General features: G+C 38.0%; 2 protein-coding genes across 4 annotated transcripts; both read right to left on the bottom strand.

The window, feature by feature from the left end:
* Positions 1-1,044: 1,044 nt before the first annotated feature.
* Positions 1,045-2,430, bottom strand: LOC125594654. Its single transcript, XM_048770763.1, has one exon. It carries the CDS (start codon positions 2,428-2,430, stop codon positions 1,045-1,047), a length of 1,386 nt encoding a protein of 461 aa, XP_048626720.1.
* A 12,191-nt stretch (positions 2,431-14,621) lies between these two features.
* LOC125594656 (disease resistance protein RPP2B-like) lies at positions 14,622-24,574 on the bottom strand. 3 transcript variants are annotated; one of them, XM_048770767.1, is made up of 9 exons: positions 24,384-24,574; positions 24,201-24,349; positions 24,057-24,132; positions 22,745-23,801; positions 21,545-22,586; positions 21,157-21,456; positions 20,233-21,065; positions 19,827-19,927; positions 19,440-19,730 (listed from the first exon to the last, which is right to left on the bottom strand). In XM_048770767.1, the coding sequence occupies exons 2-7, from the start codon at positions 24,303-24,305 to the stop codon at positions 20,559-20,561; spliced, it is 3,087 nt and encodes a 1,028-aa protein (XP_048626724.1). In that variant the 5' UTR covers positions 24,306-24,349; positions 24,384-24,574; the 3' UTR covers positions 19,440-19,730; positions 19,827-19,927; positions 20,233-20,558. The 3 variants fall into 3 exon arrangements, with proteins under 3 accessions (XP_048626721.1, XP_048626722.1, XP_048626724.1); XM_048770764.1 differs by lacking the exons at positions 21,157-21,456; positions 21,545-22,586; positions 22,745-23,801; ... (1 more) ...; positions 24,201-24,349; positions 24,384-24,574 and adding exons at positions 14,622-15,453; positions 15,542-16,603; positions 16,696-17,007; positions 17,107-18,190; positions 18,291-18,954 and having other exon boundaries at positions 19,029-19,730; positions 20,233-20,546; XM_048770765.1 differs by lacking the exons at positions 21,157-21,456; positions 21,545-22,586; positions 22,745-23,801; ... (1 more) ...; positions 24,201-24,349; positions 24,384-24,574 and adding exons at positions 14,622-15,453; positions 15,542-16,594; positions 16,696-17,007; positions 17,107-18,190; positions 18,291-18,954 and having other exon boundaries at positions 19,029-19,730; positions 20,233-20,546.
* Positions 24,575-24,787: the final 213 nt, after the last annotated feature.

Below are 24,787 nucleotides of genomic sequence, written 5' to 3'. Positions count from 1 at the left end.
CACCTTCCCTAAGCCATTGCTCTCTACTCCGCTGCCTCCAGAACTTTTCTTCCTCCTTATGAGCCACTGCTAGTTCCAATCTCAGGCGCTTCATGGACCTGACACTAGGCCACATCTTCGCAATTTCCTTCTCCAGTTCCTTATGAAGCCTTTGAATCTTAGATTGGGAGTTGAAATGGGCTTTTTTCTTCCAATGAGAGAGTTCTCTTCTACATCTTGAAAGTCGATCCATAACTGAAGAAGGAGTGTTTGACGGGTCTCCCTCCCAGCCTCTAGCAATGGCCTCTTCAATCCCAGCCTTACCAATCATTCTCTTATCAAAATAGAATCGACCATGACCTCTATCTTCAGGCTCAAGGGAGAAAGATAAAACAATGGGCCTGTGATCAGATGGCCACATGTCAAGGTATTCCAAGTTAGAGCGTGGGAACACTCGGAACCAACTATCATTCCCAAAACTCCGATCTAGGCGACACTGGACCCAAATATTGTTCCTCCATCCCGCCCAAGACAGAACATTACCAATTGTTCTCACTTCTTTTATTTTACAGTTTTCCACCAAATTTCTGAAGTCCCAAAACGTTGACTCTTCTCGAATAGAGCCCCCAAGCTTTTCTGAATTATCAAGGAGTTCGTTGAAGTCTCCAATCAAAATCCACACCTCATTTCTAGCAACACCAATACTTTCAAGTTTTTCCCAAACGTGATGTCTATATTCTCGAACCGGATCGCCGTAGACACACTTCAAGAAAAAGGTAGTAGAACCAAGTTCCACTTTTAGGTCAATGATCCTTTTATCTGAAAAAAGGATCTCAACCGTGTAACAATCTTTCCAAAAAACTGCCAAACCACCACTCAACCCAACTGGAGCAACTGTGAACATTTTATTATAACCCAAAGAATTCTGTAAACCAAGCATGTAAGAGTCTTTTTGCTTAGTTTCAGAGAGAAACAAGAAATCTGGAAAATACTTTTTACGCATCTCCGTTAAGCGACGAACTGTCTCGGTGTTTCCCGCCCCGCGACAGTTCCAACTCAGTATGCTCATTGGGGAGACAGCAGCCTCAAATCGGAGGCCACCGTATCTTCGTTGGTTTTTGTGGATTTGTTGCCTTGTGGAGTCTCAGTCTCCTCTGCTTTCCTCTTCGATGTACCAGACTCACTTACTGGTTCATCAGTTACGCTTAGGTTCACGCATGTTGAGCTTCGCGCTGGTCTGACATGTCTAACCCAAGCAGGAGGGCGTTGCCTAGATTTCTTTTTCTTATTCCGAAAGGTCCCGGTTGAGGTGGAGCAAAATATTCCAGCCTGAAACACCGTTGGTCCTTTTGGAACAGATCGAGAATTGGCGCTTTCACCTGATGAAGAACCTTCGTTAAAACCTCTGTTGCGATCACCACTAGGAGCTGACAGCGTAGGATGAGCCCTCTTGCAGACTAGGGGTAGCGCTTCTGAAGCAGGTTTGTCATGCTGAAACACATGCCCTTTCTCCTTGTCCACTTCGTGAGATATCTTGGTCAGCACGGCAGGGGGATTATCCTTGTCAGCTTCAATAGATTGCTGCACCCGCATTATGCGTGCACGGCGCTCAGTTTCATCAGCATGAGAGATATATTGGAGGGCCATAGTTCTCTCTTCTCCTTGCAGTTCAGGAAACAAAGGGGGAAACCCTGGTGGAGCTTCCAGGCGCCGAGCCTCACTTGCAGGCTTTGTAGAGTCCCTTGGGGGTCTCTCCTCTGCGCTCGGTAGAGTTCTATGCAGGCGAGGCTTGGTATAAGGGCACATAGACTTTTCATGAGTTAGTCTATCGCATTGGAAGCATCTTTTATGGATCTTTTCATACTCGTATTCAATGACCACTATCTCATCAGAGGGGAGAGTTAAATTCTTTGCCGCAAATGCTGGATTCGTAGCTGAAAACAAGACCTTAGCTCGGATGTACTCTGTTTTCTGAGAGCTTTTAGGATCGTACGCTATCTCCTTCACAAAACCAACTTTAGAGGCTAGTAGATGCATAGTTCCGATGGTGTAGTGATTTATAGGGATGTTCCGAATGCGGATCCACACTTCAAACTTGGACAGAAAGTCTCTTGGTGGAGAAGGAACCCAGCGTTCCAAGACCATAGTCCAGTGGTTGTAGGACCATGGACGATCCTTTAAAACTGTTTCCAAATCTTCTTCTCTCTTGAACACAAACTGAAAGCGGTCACGTGTTAGAGCGATACCTCTCACCCTATCGTAGAGACGCCACGCTAGAGGCATGTAGTCTATCATTCTCGCCATGTTCTGAGCCTCGGGATTCAGTAAACGCCCAAGGATACTAAGCGCGTTATCATCAAAAACGTGAAACTTCGGGTCATCAGGGAGGACCATTGGCTCATCATCTTCTAAGGACATAGAACGGATTGCCTTATGGAGGTTGTCCGCCATTGAACAACTCAGTTGAGAATCTCGGAGGAGCAGCGGAGGGATTTTTGGGAGTAGGTCAGAGGAGAAAGGGGAGGTGGTGCAATTAAACGCACAATATTCGGAGAAGATTTTGTAGGAAAGCATCAATTATTGACCAGGAATTGATGATATAAGAGAGAAGAGGAAATATCCAAGTAAGATAAAGGAAAGTAAATAAGAGAAAATCGGTAAGGAAAAGAAGGTATAATAGAAAATATAAGAGGAGGGAAACTCGAGTATCAGAATAACACTGAAAAGGAAACTTTCCTAAAAGATACCGTAACTTTGATAGCCGATGAATGACGTCTACTCACGGTGAGAGACAGAGGAGGGAAATAATTGGCGATTTCCGATGGAGAGCCAAAAAGAAATTCTTTAATTCCAAAGAATTGCTATTTCCATTTTTTTTGTTTCATATACCTTAAAAAGTCTTCGGCTGATTTTTGTTTGTTTTCTTTCTCCAATTACAATGTACAGTTCGACTGTTTCTTTTTTTTTGGATCAAACTACTGATATCATAAGATAGAAAGGCTTAAACTCCAAGAATATAGTGAATATTTATGTTAGAGTAAAGTGATTTAGCCACTAATATAGTGAGATATTATAATATTAGAAGGTATGGAAATTGTTCTCTGTTGTCCTACGCTGGACATAATTAAGTTGCTGCCAATTGATTCTATATTTTTGATAACTGGAAATACATCTTTATGTCTTCCTTACATCATCCTTAATTGGTTTACGGTTCAACCATTTCTCATATATTGAGAGTAACATAATATTAGATGTTGATTATCTCCTTCCAATTAGGAATGCAAAGTATGAGAGAAATTCAAGGTGTGGTCACTTTACAATTTTGTCTTCATATCCATATAGAGTTAGTTTATAGATTACTCTATCTGTTTCAAAATGTAGTCAATTTTAATTAAAATCTGTAATATTTAAAAGTTATTACTTTAGAAAACTGTCATTTAATATATATAAATTTAATCAATTACACAGTCATTTACATAATTTAATTGGCCACACAATATCCAATAAGTATAAAGTTACATTGAAATATAAAAACAATTTATATAGTGAAACAAAAAATACTTTTAAACCATTATATTATAAATCAAACGAAATATTCAAATTATATTGAAACATTAGATTAGTAAGAATCAGAAAAGTTGAAATCTCAACGTCGATCATTTACGTCGGTCATGCCTTAGACCATCTCCAATGTATTCCTCTATTTTTTCTCTAAAATAGAGGAATTTCATAATAGAGATGGATTTGTCTCCGATGTATCTTTCTATTTTCTCTCCTGAAAAAGAATATTTTGATATATTCTTTTCTAAGTTTAAAAATAATATTTTTTATTTGTGAAAGTTGAAAACCAACCCAATTTATTTTAGTATTTTATAAAATTATGATATTATTTACACTAAATATTTCTCTACAAACTATTATGTAAATAAAAAATATAATTATATTTATATAAACAATATATTTCACTAAAAAAATATTTTCGGTTATAATTGTTTAAGTAAAGAGTTAAAGGATCATTTTGTAAAAAATAAATAGAGGAGGTGGCATGGCAAAAATAAAGTTTCTCGTTAGCATATTATTTTCGCCTACGTGGATACTCTATCTAAGGCTTATATCCTCATTTTATTACTTGTTTGATATGTGAATGCCACTGAAAACTAATGAATCTGTTTTAAATAGAGTGTTTAGAGACTGAATATTTCTGTGTTCTTATTAATGATCAAGGGGGTTCCTTTATATAAGGATTACAAGATGAAGATAAATGGAAAGTATCCAAAACCTAAACTCACTAGGATTAGGAAAACTACTAATACATGATAATGGAAAGATTACATCTACTAGGAAAAGGAAAGGGTTTCCTTTTCTCCAAGCTTTGTGGCCGCCTTTCTCTCTCCTAAAGTCGGCTCTCTCTCTCCTCTCTCTAGGCTTCGGCCATCTCTCCATCTTCTAGGTATTGGGCCGGTCTCAGTCCGGGCCTGGTTAATGGCAATCCACTTCATGATTTATAACACTCCCCCTTGGATGCCATAACCATACATGATTTGTAGTACGCTTCATGTTGCCTCATTAAAACCTTATCAGGAAAACCCAGTGGGACAAAACCATGATGAAGGAAAAAGAGTACAACACGCACTACTCCCCCTGATGTGAACCTCACTGTAGGTTTCAACATTCTACGCATCTGATGCGTGATCTTTCATGTATATGTAGGAAGGGAGTAATCGGCCAAGTTCATTACTAAGCCGTATCTAGACCACTTTGATCTCTTAGGTCGTTTCTCATGTCTCTTGACATCGAGTGTCCCGGTAAAGCATGTGTGCTAAATAATGTGAACCATATTGTTCTCGGGAATCACTATTGGGTCTTTGCAAATCGTGTTTGCATGTGTCCATAGCCTAGACGTGATCGTCTACTGTTAACTCTTTACTTTGATCGGAAAAAATAAGTACTTATGGACAATGTACTAGACATGGTTATCATGAACCTATGCCTCGATCTGTCCGATCCATGTCTGGGTCATAGACCTCGTCTATACATGTCCACTACTTGTGTCATGAGTGTTCAAGATCAATGATCATTGCTGTGAGTTTATAATCTCTCATTATGGCTCTGCGGCCGAACACTCATGGATGTGGACATCGATTTCTTTGCCTTAGGTAATGTCGTATTCATTTTACATTCCTATTATGGCGTCTCATGACCTTAGTTGATGTGGATCATATCACACGCTAAGTATATATTATTAGGTCATGAATCTTGGCTTTCACAAGCTTATGGACTACAATACATTTGTATCTGGTTGATCCTTTGTCTCTACTAGCCCGTGATCAAGAAGAAGGGCTAGACGTCTTTTAGTCCTAAAAGCCGGACGCGTCTAGTAGAAGAGCCAGACGTTCTTTGCTGAAGAGCCGGACGCCCTTAGACGGACATAGTCGGACATCTTTAGTTTGAAGGGCCGGATGCTTTTGGTCGGACACCCACATAGATTTATTCTATGCCTACTAACCTCTTTTAGGTTTATTATAATCACAAGGAATTTCAAATATATGGACTGTATTGGATTGTCTTTTATACAACTCCAAGATCAATGATCATGCGTGATCAATTTCTTTTACATACTATATGAAGCTGCTTTATGTTTCAGTCCATGAATCAGCTTAGGAACGAAGCTGTTCTTTCATCTTATCCAGTAATCCATATGCTGCTTACTACATCATTTGTATCTAATTTCATTCTTATGACCAGACCATTTTCAATTTCAAAAATCTGTAGCAGCAACCACTACATAGGAGTTCATCTCCTTATAATATGTTCCTTTGATCTCTGTGAGTACCTTGTGTAACAAGCTATAATCGAATGCTGTTAGTAGGAAAACATGAACACCTTTACATCATGTACATCTCTCACGGTTTCTTTACTTCTCACAAGATCCATATATTTACTGGTTTATCAGATGGCGTTTCTGTATATGTTTATGGCCAATACGTCCACCTCTCTTTTAGATACTTTGAACCTCCACGTTTTATCTTTTCTAATCTCTATGATCTTTTATGATTGTATGAGTACTCATTCGTGGGTTCATGATCCTCGCTTATCTCTTTATGTTCAAGTGCTATAACTTTATGTATCTTTATACAAATGTGTGTGTGTGTCGACACTTTCATGTGGTTCCATTATGTTCCAGACATGATCTATAGATTTGAGATCTTATTATCCAAGACCTTTATTACCTAGTAGCTTGGCGTCCCAAGCCACATGGTTTGGTACCTTAGATGTGTAGTTGCGCAGCCTTTTCTCAATGTTTGGCATTGTTTCTCTTATAATCTCGGATCTGTATTCTATGCACCATTTTTCTATTCGAGATTCCTTTATCTTATGGAACACTTGGTCTATCTTGTATAGACTGTATAGCAACTTGATTATGTCTCCTCTAGGACATTCATTTGGTGCTAAGCTGGTTAGTCATTTCTCGGGTCAGTGTCTGGCATTTCGATTAGCTTCTCAATTAGCTAGCTTTATATAATCTTTCTTTGGACGTCTTAAATCATAATCTCTAGTCCGAGGATCTTTGCCAAGACAATGATGGTTAAAACCATTCGTACTTTTAACATTCTTTATCCAGCTTATAATCTTTCTCCTTTAATATTCAGATTCATTTGTTTTATGCAATCCATACCTGGCCACTATTTGATCACCCATGTTTTGGCTCTCGGTCCTTTTTATTTCGTGGAGAAGATCTTATTCTTATATATTCCCAATCTTCTTCTGAGGTTCCATCTTAGACGGCACATGTATGTATGTGGTGGTTTATTCAAAATCTCTTAAGATGGTGTATGTCTGGTTTTATGATCCGTATTCAATCTGAGATGGGTATATCTATGCTCACTTATATGGCCTGATGCATATTATCATTCTATACATGTAAAACATAAGTCTCCAAGCTTATAGACTTTAGAATCTTAGTCTTATAGATACTGCCTATTTGGCCGATAACTTATAGGTAATAGCTTACTTGGCCGAACCTTTATAGGTAATGGAACGTGTACGGCCAAGCCTGCACTATGCGGCCAAGTCACGACCAAGTCACGGCCGAGCCGTTTATTCTCATGGTCTCTTCAGCTGGGTAATGGCCTCTTTGGTTTGGACGTTTGTATCATGGCCTCTACGGCCGAGGAATGGTCCTTTATGGCCGAGTAATGACCGAGCCATATAACATAACATGGTCTTAGACCATAGTGGTACACGAACTTGTAGTATTGATCATGGGTTTATCCTCTCTCCCCCTCATGACCATACTATAAGGTCGTGGTGCTTGGGACAATTAAGCCTAATGAGTTTCCCTTTGTGTATATGTTTCACAACGTGAGATCTTTTACGGGATAACTCTGTGCCTTTTCAATCTTTGCATCAAGTTTAGACTTTAGGATGACTAATCCTATCATGCCATACAGTGTAAAATTTCGTGGTGTTATCTCAATATGGTTACCACATCTCTTGCCTCTTTATCATACTGATCTGTAGCATAGTTTTGATCAGTAGAGATCATCGGTATAGTCTCGACCACTTTCTTTCAATGTCTTAGGCGTTTTTCTTCTTAAAATCTAAAGGAACTTGTTTCCTTCCGTACCCATTGTTTCTACTTGGAAACCATACATTATAACTTCAATGGGCACATATTCTTTTGGGTGTGTATAATGCCTTTTAAGGCAATGCCTTAGTCATAGTTTCTTTACTATGATTTCTTACTTGGTTTTATGCCCTTTAGGCAACTCTTTAAAATTATTTATATGTTCAAGTAAGATCAGGCAAGATAATGAATTCAAAATCAATTCTATTATATATATATATATATATATATATATATATATATAAATCGTGAACCATCAAGTAGGTTAAAAGCAAATCACAAAACAAGGACTTTAAAATAAAATGTCGAGATCCCTCTTAGTCAATAGACATGCCGGCCACTCCTTGAGTTATATTGGAAACGGCTCCCTTAGATTCATCCTGATCTATATCGGTCTTATTTGTATCAGGGTATCTCATCTCACTGCTCCTCTTTAGTACCTTGTCATTCTCAATCACCGTTAGGCAAGAGATCGGGTCATTATAAGTGGTAGAACCTCTTTCTATGTAGATATGTTTTGACAACAAATCTTCTGGATGGAATGTGGAGTATGTCTTGAATAGACAATCATTATCTGTTACCTCTTCTCCACATAATCTCAGTTGGTACACGACCCTGGACAAGGCAAAGTGAAACTCGGCCACTATCTCAAAGTCTTGGAATCTGAGATTCATCCATTCATGTTTGACCTTTGGTAATAATACCATAGTGTATCTGGACTTTAATTCTGTCCAAAGGTCACGAGGATTCTCAATATGTTGATACTGATTTCTCAGTTCCTCAGTGAGATGATGGCACATGATTGTAATGGCTCTTAACTTCTCACTTCTAGGTTCATAATCACCCTGAATGATACTCCTTCCGAGTCCTCTTGATTTCAGGGTAACTGAAGTGTTCATTGCCCATTCTAGATAATTATTTCCAGAGAGATTTAGAATGGCATAATCCATGGGATCAAATCTCGGCATCTGAAATCATCTAATCAATTTATGATTTAGAACTCTTGCAACCAATTCAAATAATCAGTGCATATGATTTCATAAGTATATCTATAATACTTAGGCCATACGGCTTTGCATTGTGATGCGTATACCTCACGACCATTATAAGATACAATGATCTTAAGGATCGGATCATGATGCAATCTGGTTTATATAACCATCTGGATACTAGACCACACGGTCACTTTGATATTTACTAAGCCACACGGCTTTTAATCAATCAAGGGCACAAGGCCGCAAGTGTGAGCAATGTATTAGGCCATACGGCCATATACAAAACGGGATCTAGATGCATTCAATTCTATTTCTTAGTTGCATATCTATTAAGTTTTAGAATTAAATAATCTAGCAACCTAACTCTCATTCAATATGTAAATTCTTTAAATCAATCTTTCAAGCTTTAAGTAATGAGAGATTTAAGGTTTCAAGGCCTTTAGAAATATCAATCAAGATTAAGGGTTTCAAGGCCATTAGGAATTTTAAAATTCGAGATTAGGGTTTCAGTTTAAACAAGATTTAGATTCAAGTTTTAAAACAATCCTAAATATAGCTCTAGGCGATCAATCAAACACTCAAGTTTCAAATCAAAATTAAAAACCGATTTTCCAAAATTAGGGTTTTAGGGGATTTCGAAAACTTTGATCTTTGATCAAGGGGATTTGATTTGAGATTCAAAAACCTTTAAGGTTCTGATTTTAATTGATCAATGGATCAATCTCGTTTTTAGGTTTAGATCGAACTTATAGAGCTTCGATTTACTCATAGGGGATTGATCTATTTAACCTATGGCTTTTAGTTTTAGAGATTATCTTTTAGGGTTTCAATCTTTACAAAACAACCAAATTCGATTCTTGTTTTCAGATTTCGAATTACCTTTATTTTGTAGGGTTGAACCGGACCACCAAAGTCAGATGAACCTCTAGTTGCAAATGGACGCGAGCTGGCTCCTTATCTGGTTGCAAGAAGGGACGGGACGCGAGCTGTCTGGAACGGTCCTGCGTCTGGTCACAGATCACTACAAGAAAACATCGGTATTCTGACGGACATTCCGACGGAAAATGAAATCCTCGGAATTTCCCGAGGAATTTCCGAGGAAATTCCGAGGAAACCCAAAATTTGGGTTTCCTCGGAATTTCCTCGGAATATACCGACGGAATTCCGAGGAAACATCAATCCGTCGGAATATTCCGAGGAAATTCCGACGAACTAGTGATCGATCGATGCGTTTTTGGACATATACCCATCGATCGATCACATTGTTACGCTTTGGTCCATCTTAGTGATCGATCGTTGTGTTTTTGGACATAAATACATCGATCGATCCGTTTATAAAAAAACATTCGAGATTTTGAAACCCCAAACACTAGTTCCTCAGAATTTCCTCGGAATATTCCGAGGAAATTCCGAGGAACACTTGATATCCTTGATCGATCGATGGGATAATCTCATCGATCGATCACATTGTTACGCTTTGGTCCATCTTAGTGATCGATCGATGCGTTTTTGGACATAAATACATCGATCGATCCGTTTATAAAAAAACATTCGAGATTTTGAAATCCCAAACACTAGTTCCTCAGAATTTCCTCGGAATATTCCGAGGAAATTCTGAGGAACACTTGATATCCTTGATCGATCGATGGGGTAATCTCATCGATCGATCACATTGTTACGCTTTGGTCCATCTTAGTGATCGATCGATGCGTTTTTGGACATAAATACATCGATCGATCCGTTTATAAAAAAACATTCGAGATTTTGAAACCCCAAACACTAGTTCCTCAGAATTTCCTCGAAATATTCCGATGGAATTCTGAGGAAGAAAAGGGTTTCCTCGGAATTTCCTCGGAATATTCCGAGGAAATTCCGAGGAAATAGGGTTTTTAAACCGAAAACAACGTTTTGCGGTTTGAATAACACCTATATAACCCTTATTAAGTGTCTTACATTCATTATGAAGTCAAAAATTTGTTCATTACCCTATAATAAACACTTTTCCGATTGTATGAACGAAATCCCCACAACATAAGAGAAACACTTATACACTTTAATGAACGGTAAAGGAAATACTTACAATTCGTTTTGAAATTTGTTATTTCATGGTTTATGCTCATCTATACAAAGAATCCTCAATGGTATGCATTACAATTGTATAAGAAATAAAATACGGCAAAAAAATTGATGTTTTGAAACCCCAAACACTAGTTCCTCGGTATTTCCTCGGAATATTCCGAGGAAATTCCGAGGAACAATATAAATTAATAGAAATACATGCACATGATATTCTTTTTCCTCGAATTAATGAAAATATTCCGAGAAAATTCCGACGGATATTTAAGTGGCCGTCGGAATTTCCTCGGAATATTTTCATTTAACCGGGCAAACAAGCCGCCAAATATTTCCCGAAAATTGAAATTGAAAATACTGAGGGAATTCTGACGGAAAATATCCGTCAGACCCAAGGTTTTATAAACTCGAACCGCATCTTCTTCCCCATTTCTCTCTTCTTCCCCATTTCTCTCTTCTTCCCCATTTCTCTCTTCTTCCTCTCCGGCGATCTCTCTCTCCTTCCGGCGTTCTCCACCTTCTCTCGCGACGATCTCTCCGGCGAATCCTTTCCATTCCTTTACAAATCATGTAAGGACCTTATCCCACTCTCTTAGGTCCTATTTGTTAGGTTTTTAAGTAGATTTGATGATTTTAGAAGTTTTTTGATAGATTTTTGTTAGGGTGATTGGGTAGGATTGTGATTTGTTGTGTAATAGGTTTAGAATTGTGATTTGGTTGTGTTGAACTGATTTAGAACTTTTTTTATAAATTGTTTATTATTTTTGTATTTACAAAACGTTTATATGAATTCGATTTTACAAAACGTTTTTGTATATAAATTCTATTTTTGGATTTATAAAAGATGATTTCATATTTATAAAAATATTTATATTTATTAAAACTAATTTTGTATTTATAAAACATTTTTTTGATTTATAAACACTATTTTTTTATTTTTGTATTTATAAAAACTATTTTTAAATATACAAAACGTTCTTTGTATATAAATTCATTTTTTGGATTTATAAAAGATGATTTCATATTTTAAAATTAATTTTGTATTTATAAAACATTTTTTGATTTATAAACATTATTTTATTATTTTTTGTATTTATAAATACTATTTTGTATTTATAAAAAGATGATTTCATATCTATAAAAATATTTATATTTATTAAAACTAATTTTGTATTTATAAAACATTTTTTTATTTATAAACACTATTTTATTATTTTTTGTATTGATAAAAACTATTTTGTATTTATAAAAAGATGATTTCATATTTATAAAAATATTTATATTTATTAAAACTAATTTTGTATTTATAAAACATTTTTTTATTTATAAAAACTATTTTATTATTTTTTGTATTTTAAATATGTTTTCTATTTCAATTTTAATTTTATATTTTGAATTTCAATTTAAAAAAATAAATTTATAAAAAAAATTTTGAATTTTGGAAATATTCCGAGGAATTGTATCCCTCGGAATATTCCGACGACATATTCCTCGGAATATTCACAGGAATTTCCGACGAAAAAAGTCCTCGGAATTCCGTCGGAAATTTCCGAGGGATTTCCGAGGAAAAATGAATTTCCGAGGAGTTATTTCCGAGGACTTTTTTCGTCGGTATTTCGTCGGAATAGCGTTATTCCGACGACATACCGATGATTTTTTCCCTCAGTATGCCGCTGTTTTCTTGTAGTGGATGTGTGTTGAGGTAGTCAGACGCGATCGGGATGCGTCTTCTTCTTATCTAATTCGCGAGCTGCTGCCTTTGCAAGCGGCTGATCTAATTGCGAGCTGGCTGTGATGCGAACGTGGGCTGGCTCTGTTGTGAACAGGAAGCAATATGAGAAGAACCGTGAGCTATTCAAGCTTGAGATCGTCGGTTCATGGTCAGGATTTGGATCGCGAACAGCTTTGTGTTTGAGATCTTTGCACCAACTCCTCTCAGCTCATGAAATAAAAACAAGGAGTATTAGATTACATGAACACCATAATCTGAACTAGATATCATCAAACAACTAAGGTATGATAAACTTATCTTTCACAGGATTTGAATTTGGCTAGAAAATCTTGTTGGTTCGGATTAGGGTTCTAAAAGACCAAGACGGCGCCGAGTATTGTTTCTGCGAGTGTGGGCGCGTCTGAGATTGGATCGACGAACGGATTGCGCTGATGGATTCGTCTCGTCAAGAGCTTCAAGTTTATATGTGGCTCGTCGTCTGGTTCCTCAGGGTTTAAGAGATAGATCGATTTTAAGTTGCGCCTGATTTAGGATTTATGTGTGACGGATTTTAGGTTAGGTTTTGTCTCAGAGTTTTGGAGTCTATCGTGCTGATAACGTGTTGTAAATAGAGTGTTTAGAGACTGAATATTTCTGTGTTCTTATTAATGATCAGGGAGGTTTCTTTATATAAGGATTACAAGATGAAGATAAATGGAAAGTATCCAAAACCTAAACTCACTAGGATTAGGAAAACTACTAATACATAATAATGGAAAGATTATATCTAATAGGAAAGAGTTTTCTTTTCTCCAAGCTTTGTGACCGCTTTTCTCTCTCCTGAAGTCGGCTATCTCTCTCCTCTCTCCAGGCTTCGGCCATCTCTCCATCTTCTAGGTATTGAACCGGTCTTAATCCGGATCTGGTTAATGGCAATCCACTCCATTATTTATAACAGAATCCTAATTTTCAGCATTAATTGTCATTTTCCTTATTTAAAACATTTAGAAAGCGTGACTTAGTTGCAATTAATACTCTATTTTGGTTTGGAAATCTAAACCACTTTGTGTTTGTTACGAATTGTTTAATATAACTCATTCAAAATTGTTGATTGAAACATATACTTAACCGGTTAGTTGAAATCGGAGCATAACCCATATTACCATAAAGAATACTGAAATCGATTTAATGGTAGGATTACAGAAATTACAATTTTAAACAAAAATTATTTTATAATGACTTATTTAACTAGCAATTCATATTAACAGATAATTTATTAGTCTTCAATATGAAACGATATGAAAAAATATATTTATAAGGTGATTATAATGGTTTGGATGATTTTTGATTAAATCGGATTCAATCGAACACTATGTAGTTATATGTTTAAATTTTAGTTTGACTACCAAGTATATTGCTTCAGAAACTAACATGGAGAATTATCATAATCTATATCTTAACAAATATTTTTAAAAAGTAACAATTAATTAATTCTACACGTAATATCATTAGTATCTACATTTAAACTAACACAATCTAAGCATCATTCTTCAATTATTTCTAAAATCTAAATTTCAACTAATATTCAAAGTAGTTTTCATATTTCACTCTAGCGATTTCAACAATTAATAAGATCGATTAGCATATATATGAAACCGTTTTGATTTATTTAGAAACATAATATTACATTTATACTTATTTTCCAAACTCAGTATATCTACACTTTTTACCTAGATTTATGTATTCTTTTGAATATATTAACCTAGATTCCTAAGACCCTTCTATAGATACTTTTCCTATTACTCTGTATCCATCTGCAATTCACAAAAAACATGTCTAACTAGAAAAATAAGTCTCTTTTTAAAGATGTCAAACCTTTTAAAATCGGTTGGCAAATTCACGTAAAATTGTTTCATTCGCCAAATCTAAACGAAGTGAATTTAATTGGCACATACATTTTTATGCAAACACCTTATCAAAACATGGAACTTTGTAGACCAATGGCTGTGGTTCCACCAAGCTCAAGCAACTGAACATGCATGCCATGTAAAGGGAGAAACAGAGATAGAGAACCATACTCTGTTTTGTATTTTGGAAGCAGAACAAAGTTGCAGTAAAGTGACGACCTCATCAATCATCCTCAAATAACAATCAGATCCAAGGAAAAGCTTGACGTCAAACTTTAGCCAGATAAGTAGATAGAGCTCTTCTTTGAAAATCCAAAGGGTCTGAAAAGTAATGCAACGTCTTCAAGTTCCTAATTCAGTGGTAAATTGTGTTTTAACATGATAACATATACTTATGAAAGCTATTAGAGAAACAAAAAAGAAAAAAAAAATAGAATTCCAGTAAGCAACATTCTACTGCCTTTCGTTGGTCTCAAGACCAAGAACCTCCAGTCTTGGAGTAAACACTCATAAGGGGATTTCATCTCTCATTCTACCATTCCTTCTTTCTCCAACTTGCGAGTGTGACCGACCTCTTATGGGTACAAAAGCTTCACTCGATGTACGCTCAACAGTATCTGTAACCCGAGTTCCCTGAAACCCACGGTCATTCTCATCTGGAGCATATAGCAAACTCATCCCACACCTTGTCACCTTGCACCTTTCTAGCTTCCTTTCAGTGCCATCAGTAAGGTAGAATTCAAATGAGGCACTAGTGGGACGACATCTATTACCGTCATTAATCTCTTCATTCCATTGGAAGACTGGCACATTACAGTTGTTAAAGCTAATAAACACATGGTCAGATCCAAGTTTCCGTGGTTCATGGCAAGATGATCCACATGACTCGTTCCCTGCCCCAAGACAGAAACTAAAGCTGATTGACTGACCGTTTCGATTTTGAAATCTGCACTTGCACCTTACAGATAAACGGTTTGCATGACGACCTTCGTGATCCTTGAAGGTGACAACAACACCTAGGGAAGCTCCAATAAATTTATTGTTGCACCAGTGAGGAAGGAGGTTGGTTTCAATCGAAGATCCCATACTCTGATGGCAGAACCATGAGGGTATGTCACTTCCTGGGAAGCAAACGGCAACCAGAGGATCCAGAACTAGTCCCTGAAGTGGGGGGTTACGAAGAAAACCATTTAAGCATGAGCGTATGATAAGGATATCACCGGAACAAGAGAATAAAATGAAGACAGACCTTATGATTATGTTGAAGAGATGTCCTTGCCAGTAGCTGACTCTTGAGTTGGGCCTGAGCTACAATAGCTTCTTGTTCAGCTCTGTTCAGTTTGAAGCAATCCGTAAAAATGAAAGTAGTATGCATCCTCTCAGTTACTAGGGGAACTGTCACTGGTTTTGCAACTTTTTCCAGAGAAACACACCCATGAGCATCTACATACTGTATATTAGGTGGAAGCACCGGGAGAGAATTGAGCCTGCGGCAATGTTTCAAGTCAAGAAACAACAGACAATGAAGTTTCTCGATGCTCTCAGGTAGAGTCTCAATGTTGTTTCTGCTTAAGCATAGAGACCTCAACGAGTGTAAGGAACTAAAGTTGTCCGGCAATTTGTAGATATTGCAATTCGTCAGATAGAGGTCTGAAAGACAAGAGTTGCCTGAGAAAGGCAACAGCGCCAACTCTGTGGAATCTTCGATGCTAGATCCACAGAACGAAAACACCTTCAGGTTACTCAAAAAAATCGTTTCAGGTGTCTGTTTGATGGAAGTTCCATCCATAAGCAAAATCTCTAAGCATCCCATCTCCTCTTTGATGGGTGGAAGACTCTCCAGAGCTGAGCAGCCAGAGAGAATCAGTTCCTGAAGAGATTTCAGCTTGTAAAGATCGTTGGGAAGACACTTCAACCTGCAACAATTCTTGAGATTCAGCAAAATAAGGTTGCGAAGACTCTCAATGCGTTCAGCAACTCGTTGTATGGTTGAGCCGTCTAAGTAAAGGGACTCAATATTTTCTGATATGATTTGAAACTCCTGAAGGTTTGAGCAGCCACTGAGGATCAGAGTCTTTAGAGACTTCAAATTGATTCCCTCCGGAAGACTCTCAAGGCTAGTGCACTCCCTGAGGTTCAGGTAAATTAGTTTGTTCATCTGTTCGATTGATGAGCCCAACATAACCAAACTCTTACAGCCTTCGAGATCCAATCTTTCAAGATTTTTGGCCCTGGACAAACCTGATAGATTCAGCAAGCCTTGTGACTGACTGAGGTCAACCCATCTTAATTTTTCTGTATTCTGTGGCACCTAGATGATGGTTATAATAATTAGTAAGGAGAAAAACAAAAGAATAATCTTTTTAAGATAAATAAAATTATATATAGCTGAGGAGAATGTACCTTCTCATCTTCCCACAGTTGTTTGATGTAGCTATGACGCAGACTGAGATCAACGAGTTCCTCTGGATTAAATTCTGATGGCAGGTACTCGTAAGGGTACCCCTGCCAGTGAAGATACACAAGCTCGTCCGGAAAATGATCAAGGTCTTCAGAGAACTGAATTTTATGCTTGTTATCACACCACTGGGAACAATGAGAATAGTGGAATTTCAGGAATTTGAGATTCGACATCTTCATGAAAACATCAGGACTTAGCTTGATCCTTTCGACATTAGACATGTTCAAGAAAATGCCTCTAACACAACCAGTTCCCTAGAAGGGATCAAAGGATGGAGGAACAGTTAACAAAACAGAATACTGTAGATATGATGTACTGGAGAAAAAAATCAATTAAAGGAGCAAGTAACTCACCGTGCTCTGCTCCAGCACATGGCGAATATCTTTGGGGTTCCACAACCTAGTACGTTTTCCTTCCCTTTTGACAGATGATTCATATCCAATTTCCTTCCCCATTGTATGCAGTAGATCATGCATCTCAAGCCGATTATAAGAAACAGTTAAGAAACACTTGTCTTCAAGATCCCTCATCACAGCTGCAGCATCGACACGATCTGACTTCAGGATGCTCGAAATGAAATCTGCTTTCTCCGACCTGAAAAAGCATGCTATGTCCAGAAACATGCTCTTCTGTTCATCATCTAATGTGTCATAACTCACTTTTAGCACTTTCTGAATCTCCTTGTCTGGCACTACCCTTAACCTCTCCCATTTCTGCATCCAGTATGTTTTTTCCTTGTGGCGTAGACCTGAACCTAACAACTTCAAAGCTAACGGATGTCCTTTAGCGTAATACACAAAGTTCTCTGCTAGATCCATAAATTCTTCCGTGGAGTGGAGGTTTTCAGAAAATGCCTCAAGGCAGAAAAGCTCCATAGCTTCCCTGTCATTTAATCTGGGAACTACGTACGTTGCATCAGCATTGTTCTCAAGCAGTTTCTTGTCTCTTGTTGTTATAACAATCCTGCTTCCTTTCCGATACAGTTCCCGCTGTCCGATGAGAACTTCGATTTGATTCTCTTCGGTCACATTATCCAGCACAATAAGCACCTTCTTGTTCCTGAGGAACTCTTTCAATCTCCCATGCGCTCTGACGTCCACATTTTCTTCGTCCAATAATTTACTTAGGAGCTTCTGACGCAAATGAGGCAATCCACGCCTTATCGACTCATTCTCAATGTCTTCAACGAAACAGTAGCCATCAAACCGACGGTAGTTTCGTTTGTAAACGCTAGCAGCAACAGTTGTCTTGCCGATTCCAGTCATGCCAAGGACCCCAATGGTACGGGTACAGTTTGCATTATCGAACATCAATAACTCCTCCAGTTCTTTTGAACGAAATTCAATCCCTGGGAAGCCACTGATCTCACATGGAGACAAATCATTCAGCATCTTGAAAGTTTCCGTGGCTATTTTTTCAACAAATTCACACTCTGGTCTGCCAAAAAGTACAAGTTAACAGTTAGATGTTAATAAAAACTGAATAAGAGGTAGCTGAAAACAAAGCAGAGCAGTAAAGGCAAGATTTGCTATAGTACCGTTCCTCAGGAAGTACATGGCCCAGGATATTGGAAGCAGTCTTTAGAGCTTCCTTCCATGCCGCAACTTTGTGCTCACGTCCCTTGAAACTCGCTTTTGGGTTCTGGAAGGGAGTTCGAAAACTCCCTGTCTGATTCTCCACATCAGATTTCCTGACCTTGTAGAAGATTGGTAAAACCACATGACCGGACCTCTCTCTGCATTGCATTATCTTCCAGAGTTCCTCCAAGCACCAGGTGGAGTTAGCATAGTTCTCTGAGAAGACAATGATGGACATCTTTGATTGCTCAATCCTGTCAAAGAGAACTGATATGTCCTTGCCTCGCCGGAGTTTCCCATCAAAGAAAGCATCTATACCTTTCCGGTGCAGGGACTGAAGAAGGTAAGAGGTGAAGGTATTACGAGTATCCTTGCCTCTGAAACTCACAAACACGTCAAACTGGCGCTTAGTTGGACCCAAAGACGAGGAAGAAGATGGATGAGCCATTAAAGAATGGCAACGATGATGCTGCTAATAGTGTATAAAAATCTTTTGGAAGTGAAATGGAGGAGACGACTTTGAGGCGTTGAACAACGAATCTTTCCACGAAGGTTCTTTTGCATTATTAAGCACACCTTTGTTGACTTTCAAACTCCCTTGATTTTATCAGCATTATCTACTCACTGAATGCAGAGTGGTCCACAAGTTAATGCCACAAACGAAAAGGATCATTATACATGGATCTAGTTCTTTTTACCTTCAATGCATAGGATGATTAGTCCATCCATCGCCACAGGTTGCATTGTAATATTTCCAGAAGCCAGTTGCTTTACAATGAAATCTTCACCAACTGAGACAGCTTTTGGTCCAATGTGTTGCAGCAAGAATCCATCTAACTTCTCAATTTTCTATGTTTGATTTAGCTCAACATCAAGCCACAGCAGACACAGACCAAGAAACTTACAGAAACGTTCCACAACAAATAAAGAGAGACAGTATCAAGAGGTCAGCATATTCTTTAATGAGTATGCGACGTAATTACATCTTTGCCTCCAAAAACTGATCTGAGAGTAAAATCGCGTAAAATCGCTTGGGAGATCTGCGAACGTGAATCCCAGATATATGTAGTTTGTCATCGTATTCCACAAGGAAAATGACAAGTTTGTGGTAGTTAAACATGGCATATATATATGTGTGTGTGTGTGAGCATACAAAATCCTGTCTCCAAAAGCACAAGTATGGAAACAGTAATATTACACTATTTTTTTTCTTTCAAAATCTCCATTTTGGAGTAAAAAATATAATGACATTGGGGAAGATTTTACTCCAAACTCTATTTTGATTCCTATTTAATTTGGTATCCTAATTATTACCAAAAAGGTTTTGATGCATATTCTAATACCGTACTGTTGATACCAGTTCGGTGACCAATGTTCCGACTGGACTTCCAGTTTAATACCTGAATCATTAATTTAGCCACCAGAAGGTCATTATTATCAAATAAGAAGCCAATTTCTATAGATCCAACACACTATCGACTAAAAGTGCAACTAACCAGTAGTTTGATCATCATATCATGCAGTGAGTAATGATATGATATGTGGATCCATGAGCACTAACGGGTTGCCACTTGCCAGAGTTGATATTTTCCAAAACCTGCACACCACGATAAACATTAAAGAACTATTAAGGAAAGTGCTGGGAACAAGTGTTCGTAATAAAAACAATCTATTCAGCCACAGCTTTTACTTCGGCGCCTACAGAAAATTCCAGCATGGACTGCAACTAAATTTAAAAAGGGGATATATTATATAAGCACAGCAGAGTGAGAATACTTGTAGATCAGGTTGCACATCTTAGGAATGCAGGAGGGAAATTAACTATCAACTAAGGAAAATAACAGTAGCATCCACCTACAGAAAACGAAAAAAAAAAAACACAAAAATATTAAGAGAACTAACCCATACACCATTTGGCATGGTAATGAACTACTTGGTAGAGCAGGAACTGCGAAACAGATCGTGCACAGTTATTGCTGATTGTTTCTAGCTTGAAACACACCAGCTTCAGTGATAAATCCAAGCGTACATGATCAGTGGCTGCAGACTCCTTGAATTGATGGACGTTTAGACGTAGTAAAGTTCTTCAGCACAATTGTTGATCAAGCACCTCTTGGGTCTGATTTATACTGTGTACTAAGGCTTTTGGATGAAGTCTGGCCTCAACTCTCAAATGAAGTGTGTGATAGAACCGCAGAAACTTCAACACTTTAATTTTATTCAACAAACTAAGATGTTCCACAATCTACTGCCTTGAGTTTTAACAGACTCCCAAGACTTCCGCAGCCAGACAGCTTAAGCTTGACAATAGATTTCAAGTTGCTTACTCCAACTGGCAGTTGTTGAAGCCTTTTGCAGTTCTCCAGATCGAGTGTAACAAGTTCTGTGAGATTCTCGATTGACGATGGAAGTTCTCTAATGGCAGTTCCAGCTAGATATAACTCTTTTAAATTTGGTGCAAAATCCTGAATCTCCTCAAGGTCTAAGCAGCCAGACAAATCAAGAAACTTGAGAGATGTTAAACCAACCATTGCCGGCAAACTTTGCAAACGAGAGCAGCCTTTCATATTCAAGGAAACAAGCTTCCCACAACGAGGAATAGATGAGCTGATGTCAACCAGACTCGTACATCCTTCGAGATCAATATTTTCAAGGTTCAAGGCTTCTGATAACATCCGGATATCAGTCAACTTTTCGGAGTGGCTAAGTTTCAATATCTTCAGATTCCCGAGATTCTGCATACAATATGAAAAACGTAGATCAGTCGTCAAATCAAAGGTTACAAATAAATGCAAGAAGCTGAAGTTTACACAATACTACACTTACTTTCTTCCCTTCCCATAACTTCACCATGTCGCTGTAAGGCATGTTTAGCTGTACAAGGTTCTCAGGATTAAATTTCTGCGGCAAATTTTCCAGAGGGTAACCCTCCCAGTGAAGTAGCCTTAACTCATCAGGCAAAGAGTATAGGCCTTGAGGTAAGCTTAGCATGAACTGGTGATTCCCAGAGGTGGAATAATAGAACTTCAGCAATCGAAGTTTACACATCTTATCAAATACAGTAGGACCCAACTCACAGGTCAAGTCAGACGCATCCAGGAAAATGCCCTCAATCGCGTCCGTTCCCTGAGAAAGGCAATCACATTAGTAGGGGAACATCAGCTTTGAAATCTAAATAAATAATAATCATGAAATATCACATATATAAACTTACTGAATTGCTAGTCAATACATTAGTGATGTCACTAGGGTCCCACAACCTGCTACGCTCGCATGGATCCTCATCTTCTTCATGAACAAGAAATCGACCAAATTCTTGAAAAGGAATAGGCATATCTATCCTATTGTCGCAAAGGCTAATGAGAGACTCATCTATAAGATCACAGATTCCCAAGTTTGTATAAACCCCGCAAGCATCAAGTATTTGCACCACATGATCCATGTCCACCCCTCTGAAAAAACATGCAATGTCCAAAAATATGTTCTTCTCGTTTTCATCTAGGCAATCAAAGCTTCTCCGAAATGCTCCTTCAATCAGACTAGGAGAATTTTCTAGCAAGAACCAGAGATGTTCCTTCACACTGTTTATATGCCGCTTTGATACAGAGGAAACTAAAGCTTTGAGAACCAAGGGAATACCACTACTGCAGCTTATAAGCTCTGAGATGACCTCACTTTCTTCATTTAAATACTGTTTGCAGAGACGGAAAGATTCAAACTCGCATAATTTTTGGATCTCGTATAGCTCTTTAGCTTTACACTGTACAAGAACTTGTTTTTTCCTAGATGTTAAAATGATTGTGTGTCCCTTAGAAAACCAGCCAAACCCTCCAAGTACAGCTTCTGCATCTCTGGCATTACTGACGTCATCGAGGACAACAAGAATCCTTTTATTATGGAACCGGTCCCTCATGAAACTCAGTTTTGTATCAGAAGCGTCTAAACTTAGTTTTTCTTCCCCAAATATTTTAGAGAAGAAATCATCACGCAATTGCCACAGCCCTTTCATCTCAAACTCCAGATGAAAGTCTTGCAGGAAGTAACACAAGTCATATTGCGGAACCAGTATCTCAAAGACTTCTCTAGCGAGAGATGTCTTACCTATTCCTGGCATACCCCAGAGTCCAAAAATTTCCACATCTAAACACTCGGAGTGTTCTAACAGTGATAAGATTTCGACCATATTCTTGCTATTCTTCAAATATAGCCTTAGGGATGCATTTCTTACAACTTCCTCGGCAAGTATAAACTGAAATCTGCAAAAGAGACACAGAAAATAGAAGAACTAAATTAACATCAAACTAACAAGATTCAATCCTCCTATGTTGATAAGCTAACGCTTTGGAAATCTTATAGGCTTTTCTACGGGAACAGCTGCCAAACTGTACATATAGCAAGGGAAGTTAGTATATACCCCTTTGTCCATTCAATTCCACCAATGGACACGATTTCAGTCACAGCCGCCTTCCATCTCTTAACTTTGTCTTCCTGGAGAGAACTCTGAAGCTGCAGAAATGCTGCTTCAAACTTGCCTTTCGACCCATAAATGTCTGAAAGTGTTACCTTAAAATATATAGGAATAATTACAAGGCCTGTTGCTTTCCTGTGCTTCATGATTGCCACCAGATGATCCAGGGACTGTGTAGAAGAAGCATAAGTATTTGAAATGATCATGATACCAACATTAGATCTGTCTAGCATCCCTTCATCCAGGTTCTCTCTTCGCAATAGATTATATTCGAAAGGGATGACCTTTCGCTTGCGCAACTCTTTTGAGATGGCTTCGATGAAAGATGTCTCATCCACATCATGGTTGTCATTGCACGAAAATACTAGTATGCATTCTGTTTCTCGAGTCATTTCCCTCGCAGCATTCAGGTATGATGTTACAGCCGCGCTGCGAAAAGGATTGTCCTCAGGTTTTAGGAAATATGCATCAGTCTTAGCACTGAGGCGGCTAACAAGAGCCTCGAGGCCGCCTGAAACCTGCCGCGTGCGAAGAAAATCAATGACATCGTCGGCGCTGCACCCAGAGGGAGTCAAGGGAGGCATACGGTTGCTGAGGAACTCGCAGAAAAGGTACCAGTCATCGCTGTTGGGAGTCATAGTTGTGGTAATGTCTGCAACGGTTGGAATGTCGTCCCTTGAACCAGAGTCATCTGGTTTTTCCCATTTACATGCTGGTGAACTCATGATACTTATGGCACCACTGTACGCGTCTCCCCCATCATTCAAACCCAACCTTTTGTATCCTTTCTCCCATTGCTCACTGACAGTATCATCATCTACACCTGAATGGTGCTTCTTGCTTAGAAGAACACCTTCTTCTTCGCATGGATCGTCCTTCTTGCTCACCGTAATCTTCCGTATCATAGGCCGGTAAATTTTAAGCTTGTTGAGTAGCTTCTGTGGATCGGCTGTCCCAGTCAATGTAATCCTGCAGTCATCCTCCATGACTACAGAAGAGACACCTAAACAAGAAATAAAAATAGGAGAAGGGCATTTGAATTCCATGGTCATATTGGTACTGTATAGATTTATCCAGGAAACCAACGCTTCAATAACTATCTTTGATTAAAAGTAAATGGGAAAATCATTAGTCAAGCTACCACTAATATTCTTCGACGCATAACCAGAGCTAGGAACTAGACCTTGGAAAGCCTAAAGAATCAAGCTTTAGCTATGCCCATAAACCAAAAACTTGTAAAGAAGTGTTAAAAGTTTACCTGGGATCTTATAAACTTTGCCCATGACTTTATATGTGGTCTTAGCATCACGTAGATCCAGAGTCATAAGAAACACCTGCAAAAACCAGTTATAAGACGAAAGAAAAGATCCAAACTTTGAACAAGCTGGTGGTGAATTCACACCTTATCTAATTCCTGGGAAAGGTTCTTCCTATCACCAGAAGCATTCGTACTTATACTCGAACTCCTTCTCCCAAGAGACCCAAACATGGTCGTCAATTTGTTCATCTTGTTGATCCAACCACACCAGCACTACTTGTAGTAATAATAATCTAAGGCTGTGACAGAGACGATCAAACTAATAATCTATCTATCGGCTTCATAGGGTAGCCTTAGATTTTCCATTATATCAGATGCAGAATTGCAAATGGAGAAGAGGAACAATCTTTGAGAAGCAAGATAAACTTTGAGGATACCCCTAAAGTCAAAAGTCAAAAGTCAACGGACGTCGTCTCATGGATTCCAACCTTAGCCTATAAAAATTGGTTCGCTTAAGAGTTTTCGAATAATTTCATAGAATTTAAACCAAAATAGCTGGTAATTCAGTTTTTAAAATAAATTATCGGATAATTTCGATTTAAATCATTTCATATATACAAATAAAAATAGTTTGATAATTTGTTTTCTCGGATAAACTTTTGGCTTATAAATTATACCTTTAGATATGTAATTAATTACATCTAATTTTGTTTTTAGGCTAATTTTGATTA

The sequence above is a fragment of the Brassica napus genome (genome assembly GCF_020379485.1).
Source record: "Brassica napus cultivar Da-Ae chromosome C3 unlocalized genomic scaffold, Da-Ae chrC03_Random_2, whole genome shotgun sequence".
Taxonomy (NCBI): Eukaryota; Viridiplantae; Streptophyta; class Magnoliopsida; order Brassicales; family Brassicaceae; genus Brassica; species Brassica napus.
This window is presented reverse-complemented; position numbering and strand designations above follow the sequence as displayed.